Source organism: Peromyscus maniculatus, chromosome 19 (assembly GCF_049852395.1).
Source record: "Peromyscus maniculatus bairdii isolate BWxNUB_F1_BW_parent chromosome 19, HU_Pman_BW_mat_3.1, whole genome shotgun sequence".
NCBI lineage: Eukaryota > Metazoa > Chordata > Mammalia > Rodentia > Cricetidae > Peromyscus > Peromyscus maniculatus.
The window spans coordinates 41259660-41276131 of record NC_134870.1 but is presented as its reverse complement, the minus strand read 5'-3'; the positions used below and the strand labels follow the sequence as shown (position 1 = coordinate 41276131).

Below are 16472 nucleotides of genomic sequence, written 5' to 3'. Positions count from 1 at the left end.
CTGTAGTTTATTTCCTTTAATACTCTAAGAAAGAGCTTGACTATAGAGCCCAAGCTTGCCTGCTGTGAAATTATTTAAGAAAAAAGACTGGTGATGTGGGGGTGGAAGGTGTCTATGCAATTGTATGTGTTTGGTTTGCTGTTCTGGGGTTTAGGGTTTGGTTTTGAGGAGAGTCTTTGCTTGTTTGTTTTGGGTTGTTTTGTTTCTGAGAGAGTTTCTCATGTAACTTAGGCTGGCCTTGAACTTCTTTCTGATCCTCCTGTCTCCACCTCCTAAGTAGTAGGATTACAAGGATCCCCATGACCCCTGGCTTAAAACAAGTTTACATACTATGTTCATTTCTTAGTTAAAACAAAAGTGGGGGGGGAGGGATTCATGCAGCCTCTCCTCCAGAAAAGAACTTGTCAACAATAAAAGCACCAATGACCAAAATGCTCTCTTTGCAAACAGAAATGTTCTAGGGTCCGTTAGGAGATAGGAAAGATTGAACGAGATCTGTGAGTAGAATTTACATGATAAATAAACAGGTTAAACAGGGTAGAAATACTAAGAACTTCATAGCACGTGAAAGAAATAGTAACAGCACGTGTCTGCAGGCCTGGCCATGAAACATCCTCAAGAAGACCTGTCAAAGAGAGACTGAAATATACATCTTTGCCAAATATTACAGTGTCCACGTTTAGGAGGCCACTGCCAGCCGACAGTTTCATCAAAAATGCTTCAACATATCATCAGGGCGGATCATCTGCCCTGCAGATATATACCCCTGATCTAGCACTCATTCATTCCCAACTATGGACAAACACACGAGGCCAATCCTAGCTATGTGGGTTACTAAATCCTTCAGTAGTCTACAAGAGCTCACCTTTCCATCAGTCTCCACCCCATCATTGAAGTAACACTCACATAGTTGACATCAGGATTCAATTCTTTTTTAAGTTTTAAAAAGGTTTCCATTGAAATTGTTTTTAAGGGATAGATAACTCATCGTTATGGCCTCCTGACTCCAAACTTCCAACTTCAATTATTTACTTTTTACCAAGGTATTTACCGAAGGCTTCTCCTTTCATCTCTCATCAGGGGATGAGCTCCTACCTCAAAAAGTAACAAACCCACAAGACTAAAGCCAAGAATCAATGTTTATACTTCTTTATCGATTCTTGTAAATGAGAAAGTCTACAAAAATAGTTCACTTTAGAAAGTGAGTAAAGCCGGGCATGGTGATGGATACCTGTAATCTCGACAAGCCAGGTTTTTAAAATAAATAAATAAATAAATAAATAAATAAATAAATAAGGCAACTTTTGAAAAGGAAAAAAGTTAGCCTTAAACTCAAAAATTCTCTGACAGAAGTAAAAACTATGAAATTAAACCTTAACTAATTGTGTACTAGGAGGACAAAGGGCACTTGTGAAAACGGTGTTTTTGCTGACAGCTACTAATTTAAAAGAAACTTACCAACCACAACTTACCAACAACTAATGCTCCTCTTTCTGCAAAAGCCAAGGCATAAGCTCGGCCCAATCCTGGTCAAACAAAATAAAGAGAAAGTTGGGAAATGTCAGTATGGACTATTTTAGTTCATGAAACTCGATCTCCATTTTAAAATAACAAGTCAACATTTAAGTTACAATAGCAGGCAGCATCTTCCCTGGAACCCTCAACATCCTGTCCACCCTCCTTCTGGCTGCGAAAGTTAGAAAAGTTAGAACCATATTTTCCCATCTATTTTCTCCACCATTCCCTAGCATCCTCCCTGGCTGCTAGACGCCAAGTGTGAACTGGAGTCCATCACTAGGTGAATGTTTGTGAAATTTTAAAAGTAGAAATGACAAAGATACCACGTTACCAGGGCTCTGGCATTTGCTGCTTAAGAAGCTACTTTTCTTGAAATATCCTCATATTTAAAAAACAGGGCCTGGAAAGGTAACTTCTTGATCTAGTCTCCTAATCCTTGAATGGCAGCTTCCATACTTTCAAGTCCCCGATGTCCTAGGCCACTTAGACTATGGCAGAGATCCAATGACAGATCAAAGGGGTGACTTCCAAAACCCCAACCCAAACCCAAATGCTTCTGCTGAATTGTTCTAAACTATCTAGTGATTTCTAGAACCTGTGCTAAACCTTGAACATGCCACTGTCAACTGCAAATCATTTTAACTCTGAATACCTCAGACTGGCAAGTAGAGATGAGCTTTGGGGAATTGACCAGGGAGGCTAGCAACCACGGATGGAAGATTTTTTTTTGTCTGGCTTAAACTTATTTAACTTTTTTTTCTCAATTTTAGTTGATACATTTCATTGCTAAGTGGAGAAGCTTAATAGAAAATTTATATTTGGGGTAAATTGATAAATACGTATACAAATAAACCAAAATGGATAAATGAATCAGACTTTTCCCAGTGTTGGTGGCAGACATGGTAATGACAGCCCCTGGGAGATGGAGGGAGGACGATCAGGAGTTTAAAGCCGGCTTGGGATAGATGAGACCCTGTCTCTCAATATTAATGATTGGTGCATGAGAGCCCCTTTAAGTATAAGAGCGAGAGATCAAAGGTCCATTAAGTCAATACCCTATACTTGGAGGTTAGAGGCCACTCACTGGGGTGAAACTAATCCAGAAATTTCGCTGCAAAACATCTACCAGCGTGTGAGTTCATTTCCTGCCCTTTAAAATTAGCGTTGCTTCAATTGCAATCCTCTTATTTTGAAATAAAAGATTGGCAGCTTTCCCACTGGCTGGCTCACTTCAGAAATGCCTTTGCTCTCAAGTTCTCCTCTCACCTTATCCCCGTATCATCTCTCGCCCTTTCACACACTTGAGTGTGAGACCTTTGCCACAATTCCCGGTGAACTTTGGTGTGTGCGGCCCTCTTAAGAACTTGAATCATGAGACAGAGGAAAACAAACACTCAACGACCGACCTTTCAAAGTCAAGGGGCTGACATCTCAGTCCCCTGGGTGGAACGCCAGGTCCAAGAAGTCTTTTTAAGCCCATATGTGACTTGACAGCGGCCTAAGCGTCCAAAGGCAGCAAAACTCACACTCCATGCCCACGCACGAGAGGGGACGAACTTTTACCACAGTGGTGCACTAAGCAACCTTGCTGACATCTCCCCTGGGAAAGCCTCGGGCCCTGGAAGCTCCCTCCCGGCTGGGGACTCCCTGTCTGCATGGCCAGTGTCCCAGTGTGCCCAGTGACCCTGCCCACCCGGGTCCCTCTCAATCCGGCACGAGCTCTCCGCAGCCCGCAGCTGCACGCAGCAGCCCTGCCATCGGGACAGCGGGCCCGGCGCGAGGCTCACCTCCCCCGGCCCCGGTGACCAGGACCACACGCCCGTCGAACCTCAGCGGCGAAGCCATGAGTCTAGCCTGCACCACGCACACCCTGGCAGTGCCCCTGGGTACGCTCTGCCAGATCAGGACAGCGAGCGGGGAGAGAAGGGGCGGGACGCCGGCAAGCGACCTACGGGTTTCAGGAAATTGGCGTCTGTTTCCAAGTGCGCCTGCGTGGGGGATGGGGAGGACGGCTTGGCATCCTGGGAAATGTAGTCCAGGACGATTCCACTTCGTGAGAAAAATCTGTCCGAGAGAACTGCCTTGGAAATTCTTTTAGAAGAGAGGGCTGCCAAGATCTGTGTGGCGAAATGGCTGGTTCCGCACTCTCCTTGCGTATATCTCCCTATAGCTTCGTCATTCACTCAACAACGTGATCTGAGTTCAGCCACTGAGCTAGATAAATAGTACTTGGCTTCCATTCAGGAGAGGCTTTTTGACATAGCTTCTAAAAAAGAAAGTTATCCTTCGTAGCAGTGATCAAGACTTCCCTGGATCTACTATATGAAAATCATTCTGAAACTGTCAAAACTCAGAATGCTGGAGCCGCCCCCCCCCCCGCTCCCCCCCCCCCATTTCCCAAACAGACACAGTGGATCAAAAAAAAAAAAAAAAAAAAAAGTGGGGCTAAATGAGTTTAGTATTTACATGTTGGGAACAGCCACACAGTGTCAGTCATTTATTCAACAAATATTGAGCAACCAGGTCTTTAAACAAACTTACAGCTGAGCAAAAAGGCTATATGGATGCTATTGGCAGTGTGCTGACTAACTTTCGATAGCACTGCAGCCTGATAGGACTTGTGAGAAAAGTGTGTAGGTGTGCTGACGGATGGCGGCAACATCAAGGAACACTATGCACCCATGGAGAGAAAAAGAAAAAAGAAAGACCGTCCCAAGGAAGTGAAGCAGAGGTGTTTAAATTGGGGTGGGGGGGAGCATGATAGGGAGGGGAGGTACTAGCTAGGTGGGGGCAGGAAGAAAATGGAGCCACAAAACACTAACAGAGCTAGTTAGGTCATATTCAATGTATGAATTACATGCAGAAAATGGTTCTGAGCAGGATTACTCCGGAGGGTGGTCAGAATACATTTCCTTACGGAAAGGTCCCTTTGTCCTTTTAAGGAGGGCTGAGTAGAGATGGGCAAGAATGTCTAAAAGACCTGGGAAGAGATAAGTGAGGACAGAAGGGGAAATGTTGAAGAGGAAAATTTGGGGTGCGTTTCGAATGGCGTGAATAGGTCTTTCTGGGTCGTTGGGTGTGAGGGGGAAGGAACTAGAAGACATACTCTGCCTTGACAAGCTATGCTATGGTGGGTCAGTCATCAAAGCAAACAATGGGGAGAGCCGCTCCTGAAAGAGAATATGGCCTCGGTTTTAGTCAGTTGTGTTTGAGGAAAGAGAGTGAAGACTGTGGGGAGGTACCTAGCCAACAACTTTAGCTCTGAGATCTGGAAAGGTGGCTTCCATGCTCCAGCAGGGCAAGAGGAGTCGATGCCTAACCCGACTCCGAAGTTCACGGCCCTTCACTGACAGCTCAAAGCTCACCCAGTACTTTGTTCTCACAGGCATCTGTTCAAATCTGCTTATCGCGTTTGACCCTTGAATCCCCATGTTCACTGAAACCCAAACAGACCAGCTCAGAGAGCATAAGGGACTCAAGATAAAAGGCCGGTGGGGGGGGGGGGGGGTCATGAGTGAGATCCTGGGTTCAACATTTTTTTTTTTTTTTTTTTAAGATTTTTAGTCCTTGAAAAAATTAGCCAGCTAACTGCCAAATTTTCCAAACGGGCAAGTTTCAGTTGCCAAGGTAATGAGGTTCTCTCCAGCTCAATCGACATAAAATAAAGTAACCCCTTATTTGCCCATTATCCTGACTCCTATACTTTCCTTGCGAGGAAAATAATTTTGAAATTACCAATCCACTTTGCTTTCTGTTCTGCTTTTTTTTTTAAGTCTTTCTCTGTCGGTAAAGCCAACCTCCTTCACTCAGACTGTGAACACACTATTTTATGCACAATTCTCGACTAGAAAGGTAGAGCCAATGGAGAAAGTTAAGAGGGAGGGGGACAGGGTATGGAGCCAGTGACACTTGCCTACCCGGCTCCAGGCTCTGCCTTAAGCCCAGCACCCACAGACAGTGTGGTTAAGAGGGGAAGCAGAGAGGAAGTACAGTATGCCAAGGGCTCGTCCAGCTCGGGACCTTGGGACCTTTTCTCGGACCCGGTGGCTTCCAACCATGAGGGTAGAGGCCACCTCCTCCCAGAAGGCACGTCTGTCCCGCGCCTAGCTGGGTTTCCTGCTTTCCTTACTGACCGCGCACAGCCCAGTGTGCGAGCATTTTTAAAGAGAAGTTTAAGTTAAAATATAAAAATTAGTCTAGGGAATCGGGAACCTGACTCGGGCATGAGCTCAGCGACCACTCTGTAACAGTGTGTGGGTTTCGTGGCCCTGAGCCACTCTGGGGAAGCCTCTACAGCTGCAGTGACAATGAGGAGCCAAACCTCCTCAAGCTAGCTCAAGGGGGGGAATACTTGATTATGTGTATTGGTGTTTGCGGGGATCTCCCCCGACCCCAGCCCTGGGCCTGTTGGCCACCAGGTCGACAGGGGAAAGAGGTAGACAAGGCAACAGAAAGCTTTGGCCGCCCATGAGCACGAACAGACACAGCCCTCCTGGAGACAGATTTGGGTAAATCAGCTCAATTTTATTCCAGAGTATAAGGAATATACGGGATTGGGGAGCCTGGGGACAAACCCTAATTTGCATTAAGTGGCTCGCTCCTATCACAAGACATAGTATGTGGCCGTAGGGTCCTACAGCAGAGTTCCTAGCACAAGTCTCCTTAGCAGAGATCTGTGCCCAGAGTCAAGGTAAAGATGAATCGGGCATCTGGTTTGAGAAACAGCTTTTAGATAAGACCCGGGGACATCCAGATAAGGGCAGGTAGAGGCAGAAAGTTCTACTGGGGGGAGGGAGCTTATTGAGATAAGCGGCTAGTCCACAGGGAAGCTGTGACCTCTGACCAGCCAGCAATGTCTTCCAACGGGTGTTTGGGGTAGCTCAGGTCTCAAAGTAACCACTGCAGAATGTCAGCTGTGATCTTGTCTTATAATCTCCCTTGGTATTCCACTAGCCAATCTCAATCTTAAAACCCAGCCCTGGCTATTTCTAGCTTATCCTGGACCACAGCCAACAGAAATAGGTAAAAGCAGGTGACAAAGTAAGTCTTCAAATAAATATGTTTAGAATACGAATGCTTACATATTTAGAAATTACAGTCATCAAAGTAAAAGGAGGTGTCTGATTTAATATGCTACGAAGAGGTTTGCAACATCATAAGTATGGATTTATCTATACTTATGTGTATATAATTGTATATGTGTATATATATTGCATATAATTGTATAATGTGCATATGTGTATGTAATTGTCTTGTCTTGCCCTAGAGTCCTAGAAGAAAAAGAGATTTATATTTACTAATTAAAAGCACATTGGTCCAGTCATGGTGGCACATGCCTTTAATCCCAGCTCTTCAAAGACAGAGGCAGGTGGATCCTTATGTGTTCAAGGCCACTCTGGTCTATACCACTGCCATGAGAACCAGCCTCTAACAGCTCAGGGGTTGAGGTAGACCCAACAGTCAGCTTGACTTTTCTATCTGAGGGAGCAGAACTTAATTCTCTGGGCCCAGTGAAAAGGGGAAACACACACACACACACACACACACACACACACACACACACATCTCCAACATGTCAGGATCTCCCCTAGGGTGCTGATGAATGGCAAGGCTTCCGCAGGTCGGGGAAACTGAAGAGGAGATGCAAATCAGACAATTGGACAGACCAGTAGACACATGAGGGCTTTTCTGAAGGTCACAGCTTAGTTATTTTATTATTTTTACTGTTGTTAGTTCCACTCTTTTTTCTCTTCTGTTCTTCTACCCTGATGTTTCCCTTTTGTCTCTCTTGATGTCTTCCTTCTAGCTAACTTTATTTCTTTCCTTATAGCTTATATACCCCAGCAAACTCCTTCAAGCAATATAAAAATTACAATGTGGTTTCAATCTATTTTTAAGTGAATTACTACAATGAATACAAGTAAAAAACAACATGTCTTCCATATTCCTTACATGATTAAACATCTTATGTATTATAGGTGAAAAACAAGTTGCCCCAAGAACCTACATACATTCATACCCAAGCAACTTGTTATAGATTATCAGAGTATAAGTAAGCAAGGTGTTTTTCTCAGCCAGTTCTTTTACTGGCAGGCTGTATTTTGTGGTTACAAAAAAAAAAAAAGGACTAATCACTTTGTTTATCTCAAAAGGTAATCTTTTTTTTTTTTAGATTTATTTATTTATTATGTATATAGTGTTCTGTCTGCACATATCCCTGCAGGCCAGAAGAGGGCACCAGATCTCATTACAGATGGTTGTGAGCCACCATGTGATTGCTGGGAATTGAACTCAGGACCTTTGGAAGAGCAAGCTGTACTCTTAACCTCTGAGCCATCTTTCCAGCCCTCAAAAGGTAATCTTATAAAAAAAAAATCTTAAAGGAATCAGAAATCTAAAGTTTTACAGATGAAAAACAACCAGTCAGCTCTATTTTAAATCCTTGGGGTGCATACCCACTTATCAACAGTTTTTGTATCAGGAAGCTGAGGGCAGAAATTATTAATAATTAATAACAAAATAATAAAATAATCCCTTACTATATTTAGTAAAGCCCCAAGGAATTAATAATCACCCATGATCACCAACCGATCCTAGTTACATCAGCCAGCAATAGTCAGGCTGTCACTGTCCTTGTCCCCTGTCCTCAACGAGTCCCTCACTCGGCTATTAAAAGTGTGCCTTTCTAAACTTTAAATTGTGTTCCAAGATTTTCTACCTCAAGTCCATTAACAGAAACATCTTAATCTAAACATAAGTCATATTTAAAGCTCTGTTTTAGCCCTGGTGCACACTGAAACCCACGAACACATCTCTCAACATTAATATTAAAAGAACTTGAGCTGTCTTAGCTTCTGGGACTCAGTTGTTTTTCGTAATCATTAACCTAAGCCACAGTCTACGTGGCTCCTTAAGGGAAACCAGCTGTGTGACATTTCCTTGTTCTTATTTTCTATCCTCTGCAGCCCCTGCTTTAGCAGGGGCAGCGGCAACACCACAACTTGCTTGTACCTATATTAGTTTTTCCACTAAGCTAACCTCTATCATAATCTCTTACTATATTTATTAAAGACCCTCAATCATCAACATCCTATTTAAACTAAATCATTGCATGAAATCATTGCGTCAGTTAAACAGTACAGCTTAGGAGGAAACCATATTCATAATAATCCACAGGTAAAAATGCCCACCAGAACAGGATATTTCCATGAAATGATCACACCACATTAAGGGCAGTGGGGATTGCCCCAAGCCCATTCACACCATGCCAGATACCAGAGAAAAATGGCAGCGGCAAACATGTGAAGGCACAGCAGTAGCAAGAGCCATTCTGGGGCCAAGGCTCTCAGGGCTTTGCCTATCAGAGATGCACCCATCAGTGCCTTGCATGCTGGTAGGCCAATGCCCTGAAGTCAATTGCCACCTGCTGCTCCTCTGACATGGCCACTGGCAGGTCTACATAGAGAGTTCCAGGCCAGACAGGACTGAATAGTCAGACTCTGCCAAAAACAAAACAAAGATATCTTGGTGCATTTAGGGTAAATAAATGACCTGTGGGATTTTTCCTTTTTCTGTCTTCTAGACTAAATGCACACTAGCATAGAGGGAAAACTTAGTAGACTAGAGGTTTCCTTAAGGTCAGCGTGATACGGACCGTGACAATTAAAGATTCTAGTTCATTCCCTCAGGGGTCCTCAACCCACCTGCAATTGGCTTCAGCTCAAATCTAGCTAGCCTCTAAATCATCTTACATCTGTACGTGGACTTAAGAGTTCTTCAAGTCTGCTGTAATGTATCTACTCTCTGCACTAATTTAGCAACTTTTTTTTTCTTTTTTTGGTTTTTCGAGACAGGGTTTCTCTGTATAGTTTTGGTGCCTGTCCTGGATCTTGCTCTGTAGACCAGGCTGGTCTCGAACTCACAGAGATCCACCTGGCTCTGCCTCCTGAGTGCTGGGATTAAAGGTGTGTGCCACTGTCGCCCCGCTAATTTAGCAACTTCTATGTGAGTCAAATTATTATAATAAAAATTATTTTTAAAGCACTAAGGATTAAACCCAGAGTCTTGTACAAGCTAGATGTGCTCCACCACTGAGCTAAGCCCCCAGCCCCTTAAAACATAATTTTTCTATTCAAAAATTGCCCATAAAATAGCATGCGCGAAAAGATGAGTAGACAATGGAAAGGTCAGCAGCAGGTGCCACAGAGAATGTGTTTAAACAAGCTTATCCAGAGTCAATCATTAGTTGATTTAAATTTAAATGTTTCTAAACTTTAAACCATGTTTTAGATTTGGTCACAGTAAACAGAAGAGAAGACACTTGTCAATCCTCTGAGAGACCACATAATTTATATTTCTCCTCAAAGAGGAATGATCAATGATTGGAGAACGTCAGAGATGTTCCCTGAGTGAACCACATAAGAATGGATAAGAATAGGGCTGAGAGATGACTCAGCAGTTAGGAGCACCTACTGCTCTTCCAAAGATCCTGAGTTCAATTCCCAGCAACCACATGGTGGCTCACAACCATCCCTAATGAGTTCTGGTGCCGCCTTCTGGCCTGCAAGAACACATGCAGGCAGAACACTGTATACATTAAAAATAAATAAATAAATAAATAAATAAATAAATAAATAAATAAATAAATAAATAAATAAATAGATAGATAGATAGATAGATAAATAAATAAATAGATAAATAAATAAATAAAATAAAATAAAATAAAATAAAGAATAGGCCTGAGAGAGAGATGGTTCAGTGGTTAAGAGCATTGGCAGCTCTTCCAAAGATCCTGTGTTCAATTCCCAGCAACCGCATGGTGGCTCACAGCCATCTATGATGGGATCTGATGCCCTCTTCCGGCGTGCAAGGTGTACATGTAGATAGAGCACCATATACATAAAATAAATAAATCTTTTAAGAGACAGGCAGTGGTGGCACAGACCTTTAATCCCAACACTTGGGAGGCAGAGCCAGGCTGATCTCTGTGAGTTTGAGGCCAGCCTGGTCTACAGAGCAAGATCCAAGACAGGCACCAAAACTACACAGAGAAACCCTATCTCAGGAAGGAAGGAAGGAAGGAAGGAAGGAAGGAAGGAAGGAAGGAAGGAAGGAAGGAAGGAAGGAAGGAAGGAAGGAAGGAAGGAAGGAAGGATACCATGGGAGAAATGCAATAATAACAAGCCCCTACCATTTCTCTTCACTTCCTACATCTCTCCAGAGGCTTCTTCCTTCTATTTCCTTTCTTTTAACATGTGGACCAGGAAGCTGCCAAGACGGTTTCTCAGATGGTAAGCAACTCAGCCATCTCCTTTCTTGTCTGACAGCTTGGCCCAGATTATCACTTAAGACATGAAGGGGGATCCTGGATAGACTTGGGACTGGGCAGTAGGATGAAGTAAACCTTTTCCATCTATAAGACTTGATTCCTGTGGTCTTCACTTTCCTGTCTCCAGCTGAAGAGCTAGGTGTGTGAAATAGGGAGAGACCCACACTGAACCTTTAAACATATTGGTGTTACCTGTGGTAACTCGTGAGAACTACCTTCTTGGAATAAAAAGCTGAAGTATTGAGATGAAATTTTCATTTCCCAACTAATCAAAACACCGTCATTGAGTAAAGAGCTGGGTTTCAGCTGCAGCTTTTACAGGCTGAGTTCACACTTAGACCTCAGTAGCAGAGGTAAATAAGAAAATCGATTGATTTGGGGATAATTTAAGCTGTCCAAGAATTACACTGCATAAATCAGGGTCAAGTCATGGATGGAAATGGAAATGTCTTTCTTCGAACGTCACAAGGAATCCCCTAGAGGACACAGTAACCAAGACAGCTGCATCTTGCCAAAGTTTAGATTTGGTTTCCTCTCAAACGCAGCAGGTAAAATGAATACAACACAGGTTGTTTGGTTTGGTTTGGTTTTTGTAGTGATGTTGTTTGGTTGGATTCTTTGTTTTGTTTTGTTTTATTAGTTAGTCTCACTGTGTAGTTCTTGCTGGGCTAGAACTTGCTATGAAGACCAGGCTGACTCCAAACTCTTAGAAACCCTCTTGCCTCTGCTTTCTGAATGCTAGGATTAAAGGCATGAGCCATTAAACCCAAATATTGTGGGGTTTGTTTTGTTTTTTATTTAGTTTGTCCTCCATTTGTTTTGTTTTGTTTTGTTTTTTGAGATAGGGTCTCTTGTAGGCCAGGCTGGCTTCACATTTGCTAATGTAGCTGAGAATGACCTCGAACTCCTGTATCTACCTCCCAAGTACTGAGATTAAGTTTCTTCCTCCTTTATCTTATTTCCCATCCATAAATGGACAATATGCACCGATTCTGCTATAGGAAGAAACATTTTGTGGGAAGTCATGTGTGGTGGCACAAGCCCATTACCCCAGGACTGGAGATGCTGAGGCAGGAGGATCATAAGTTGGGACTATATAGGAGTTTTGGTACCAATTGAACTACATAGTGATGTCCTGTAGAAGAGGAGAAGGAGCAGGAGGAGAAAGGAAGTTGTTTGTAGGGAAAAAAAACTTACACATTCTTTGGCATGGCAAAGTTTATGTCCTATGTCCTTACTGGGCCTCGAAGTCCAGTCCCAGTGGAAACAGTAGCTTTAACACAGCTGGAAGAAAGCCTCGGGTTCGTGCAGGGTATCAGAAGGAGCACACAGAAGCATAACTAATCTGTTCATGAAAATATTTCCCAATGGCGTTTAGGTTCATCAACTCTGGCCAGCTAGCAACAGCAGACTGGAAATCCACCAAAGGCATTACAGGAAGCTTCTTTCATTGCTCCATCCCTAGATAGTCTTAAATCACTTTGCTGGCGACGGCTACACAGGTCTGGATTGTGCCGAATCTGGCAATGTCATTGGTGCTTTTGATAATGTCTGCTGGTGTTTTCTAAATGTCGTAAGCAATGACGGTTGCTGCAATCCTGTGAGTTATGTACGTTTGGCAAAAGTAAGATTCGGGAGAGAATTACAGCTGGGTTAATCTTAATTTAGAAGTGTAAGGAGATTGCATCAATTCTTGTTTCAAAAGTGCAACATATAGGGATGGCACTCGGTGCTGACCAGTGTATAAAAGTAAAAACCATCATACCTGAGCCTCCAATGCAATGGACTTGTAGTCCCACACCACCACTGTACCCAGCTCTCTCATATCTTTTTTTTTTCCATGTGTTGGTTCTTTACAGATTTATTTGCTACCAAACAGGAGGATTTTCTAATAATCTTTCTTACTGATGATTTTGAACTTAAGGCATTCATATCAAAGAAGACACACTGGTTTCAATCTTTTGAAATATATCAAACGGGCCTTCTGAACTATTGTTTTGGCAGTGTTAATAAGGATTCCATATGTATTTGACAAGAATGTGTGCTTTGTTGTCTGGGGCTTAGGCTCTACATATGGCCGTTAGATCAAGTCTGTAGTTCATATTATCTTCATCATGCATGTTCTCACTGGTATCTTTACTACTTGTACCCTAGTTACTGAGATATCTAGAATATCTTCCTGTTTGTGTATTTCTCTAAATATCCTACTCTTCCAGTTTTTGTCTTATAATATTGTTTTTGCCTTATTTAGCTTTCCTCTGATTCTCTATTCTGCAGAATGCCAGGACCCAGAAGATGCTCAAACCATCTTGAAAACCATGAGAAGCTTAGCAAGATTTCAAAACTTTGGCAGGTTTTCTAGATTTTGCTATTTTACTAGAAAATAATAATGGTGGGGAGGTGGTGCCTTGTGAGGCAAGACTTAAAATGGGCAGCCCTAAAACATGATGAGTTCACCAACAATACAACTAGGATTTTTATAGATAGATAACATGAGAACCTTGAAATCATTGCAACAACTCAGACTCAAGGGCATGGCCCACCAAATCTTGAAGATGGTCACCAATTATATTCTGCTGGTGAAGAACTAAGTTGATTCAGTCCAACAGGTTTGTGTGTTACAGATGGCAATGGCAACACACCACCACACGAGGGAGTAAAGAGCCAGAGTAACAGCTCATTCGGTGTGTGGATTCATTCATTTATCTATTCATCTATGTATTTAATTACGTATTTGAAGAGGATCTCACTCTGTCGCTCAAGGTGGCCTTGGACTCACGACAGTCCTCCTTTCTCAGTATTGGGATTACAGCCACAAGCCATCACACCAGGTCAGAAAGTATGTTCAAGCTGGACTCCCCTGTGCTGGGAAACACCAACAACTTCTGTTCCATCGACTCTACCCCTCTTTCTCCTAACAATCCATAAGCTGACAGAAGGTAGAGCCAATATCCGTGCATCCTGCTGCAAAGAGATGTAGAGGAAACTGGGAGCAGCCTCTTCCGCTGTGTTCTCAGACTGACTCTGTGAAGGAATGCCACTAATACTAATCCACAGCAGGGGGTTCCTGTCTCCAGGCTGAAGGTGCCTTTCAGTGTTTGTCTCTGTCCCCTGATTTGCCACCAGAGTCTAGATCACTGGTTTAACCATTCAATTACCTTTTGAGTCCGCCATCAAGCAATTAGATGACATTAGGGACCAGTAGTAACCTTCCAGCTCTTAAATGACATAAAGACATATCTCCAACTACAATGCCCATCATTGTCGGGTCCTTCGCTCCTCAGAAAAATCCTAAGAATAGCTACAATAAATGGTAACACATTGTACCCAAGCACCACACAGGGGCTTGGGTGTAGTAGGACAGGCCCATAGGGTCAAGGAAATTGACTCAAACCAGTTGCTATAGCATGCACACAATGTACTTCTTTGTGAGCCAACCTGGAGTCTGTCTGAGGGCCTAGAAACAAGCGCTGTCAGAGTTCCTGATCATTGTCATCCTGATCATGCCCAGCCAATGGAGGATGACCACACAATGCCACCAGATTGGGACACAGCATGGGTGCTAGGAGCAGGGTATATAAGGCCTTCCCCATTATTGAGTAAATGAGTCTGATGTTTGCCCTTACCTGATTCCTGGTGTCTGTGCGGTTGACACCATGCCTTCTCACTCCCTCCCTTGAGGGAGCCATTAGGATTCAGCAACATCTGGTGCCCAACATGGGGCTCAAACCCACGACCCTGGGATTAAGAGTCCCATGCTCTACCAACTGAGCTAGCTGGGCCATTAGGATCCAGCAACACTTGGGGATTTGGTTTTTCATTACAATGTAGCCTGGTAAAGGATGGTTAATAGAGCCAAGCAGGATGATTCTCCTCAGCAGAATTAGTCAGAGGCTGCAAGCAGAAATAGTAGCCAAAATATATTAGAAGAGTAATAGAATGGTATGTCAATGATGACTGTGACCCTTTGATGGTTGTGATTCCTCAGGCCCTGGCTGATACAGCCCAATAAAAACACCAAATATCTGATACTTCATTTTCTGTGTTTGTTTTGTTTTGTGAGACAATGCCTTACCTGCCTGGCTTCAAAGATAACATCCTCCTGCCTCAGCACCCTAAATGCTGGAATTACAGGCCTGTCCCTGGGCTCCCTTTTTGTCCCCCACTAGATTCCATCTAGAGTATGTCTTCAAAGAGTTCAAGCACATTTGCTGAATGAAAATGTGAATTTCATTTGAACACCGCCAGAAAGTAGTCTAGGCATCGTGGAGAAGAAAGGCAGGGGCGGAAGCCAACTGGGATCCAGAGTTCGTAGAGCGAAGAAGAGTGAGAAAAGAAAAGCTAAATCTTTTTTGGTGTGAAACTATCCAGAGGCCTAAAGGAAGGAATGTGGCACTGGAGTCCAATGCTGCACGGATGGCAGGAGCTCTGGGGGCGCTTAACACGCCCACACCCAAATCCTGGACTCCTCCCACGGGCTTCAGATGGGAAAAGTCTCCTGGTGCAATGCCACAAACTCCTCTTCCTCGGGCCTTTCACTGTTCATGCTGCCCCTCTTTCGCGACACTCGTTCGTTATGGAGAAACATAGGACTCCAACTCACCCTTAGCTTACATCCCTGCCGTTTTATCAGTTCTGTTTCCTAGCTCCGGACCTGCGGCGAGAGCCAACGCTATTTACAACTGGGCTCCAAAGTCCCGGAATTCCGGAGAGACACACAGGCTAACCTTGTACTTGGGCTGAGGCGTGATTAAATCAAGATCTATCTTAAAAGCTTCAGGAAAGAGGATAGCGCCCCAGGGCCTGTCGTTCCCCATCTCTGAATCAAGCCAGTTGGTCAGACTTGTTCTTAAGCTCCGTCAAGAGTGGGACGATCTCTACAAGCACAGAGTGTCTGGAATGTCGCGGGCTACACAAATACAGTCGATGAATGCTGAGCAGGCGAGAGCCAAGGCGAGTCCCCTCGATCTCTTTCCAGCCCATCCCTCTGTACCACTGAGCCTCACATAACAATAACGAAACACTTGATAAGCTACTTGTGAAGTTGAGGCTTATCTGGGCTTTTGTTTCTGAAGGTTGAAGTCCAAGACTAGGCCAATATGCCCTAAGCCTTTGATGAGGGTCCCATTTCATTGAGGATACACAAGGTTGAACAAGTGCAAGTGTTCACGTCTGAAGATAGAAAGGAAGCAGGGAGGAGTACCGGCTTCACGATAATTCTGGGCATGTTTCCAATGGCCGGAGAGCACTCTAGGTCCTTCCTCCTATGGATCTACAGCACCCCTATGATGCCACTCTGGATAACAAGTCTTTAACATATGGAACTTTTTGAAATGCTCATCCAGACCATAGAAGTCACCTAATACAGCCTATCTAGAGCTTTAAATACAATGCAAACAAACCCTTTGGTGTCATACAATGTGGCAGCCTTGACTTTCAGTACCTGTAGTGTGTGAATTGCTTTCATGAGAATCACTTTTATTCAATGGCTCGGCGCTGTGTTTCAGTTTCTGCCCACATCTTTCATTGATTTCTGTTGTCACCAAGTCACCTACATATGCAGCGTCTCCAAGAGACAAGTCAAGACAATGATCATAGTTGACAAACAGCGCAGGTTGCATATTAT

General features: G+C 43.6%; 1 protein-coding gene and 1 non-coding gene across 2 annotated transcripts in view; both read right to left on the bottom strand.

Annotated features, from left to right (window-relative positions):
* The window catches only part of Hsd17b4 (hydroxysteroid 17-beta dehydrogenase 4), a 93719-nt gene extending 90253 nt beyond the window's left edge, over positions 1–3466 (bottom strand). The window contains exons 1-2 of the mRNA XM_042264354.2: positions 3306–3466; positions 1473–1526 (exon numbers count right to left, since the gene is read on the bottom strand). Of these exons, the coding sequence (XP_042120288.1) occupies positions 1473–1526; positions 3306–3363 (112 nt within the window). The 5' untranslated portion in view covers positions 3364–3466. The remainder of the gene's footprint in view (positions 1–1472; positions 1527–3305) is intronic.
* An 11089-nt stretch (positions 3467–14555) lies between these two features.
* Positions 14556–14628, bottom strand: Trnak-cuu (transfer RNA lysine (anticodon CUU)). The gene has a single exon. It is a non-coding gene; the product is annotated as a tRNA-Lys (tRNA).
* Between the last annotated feature and the right edge of the window lie 1844 nt (positions 14629–16472).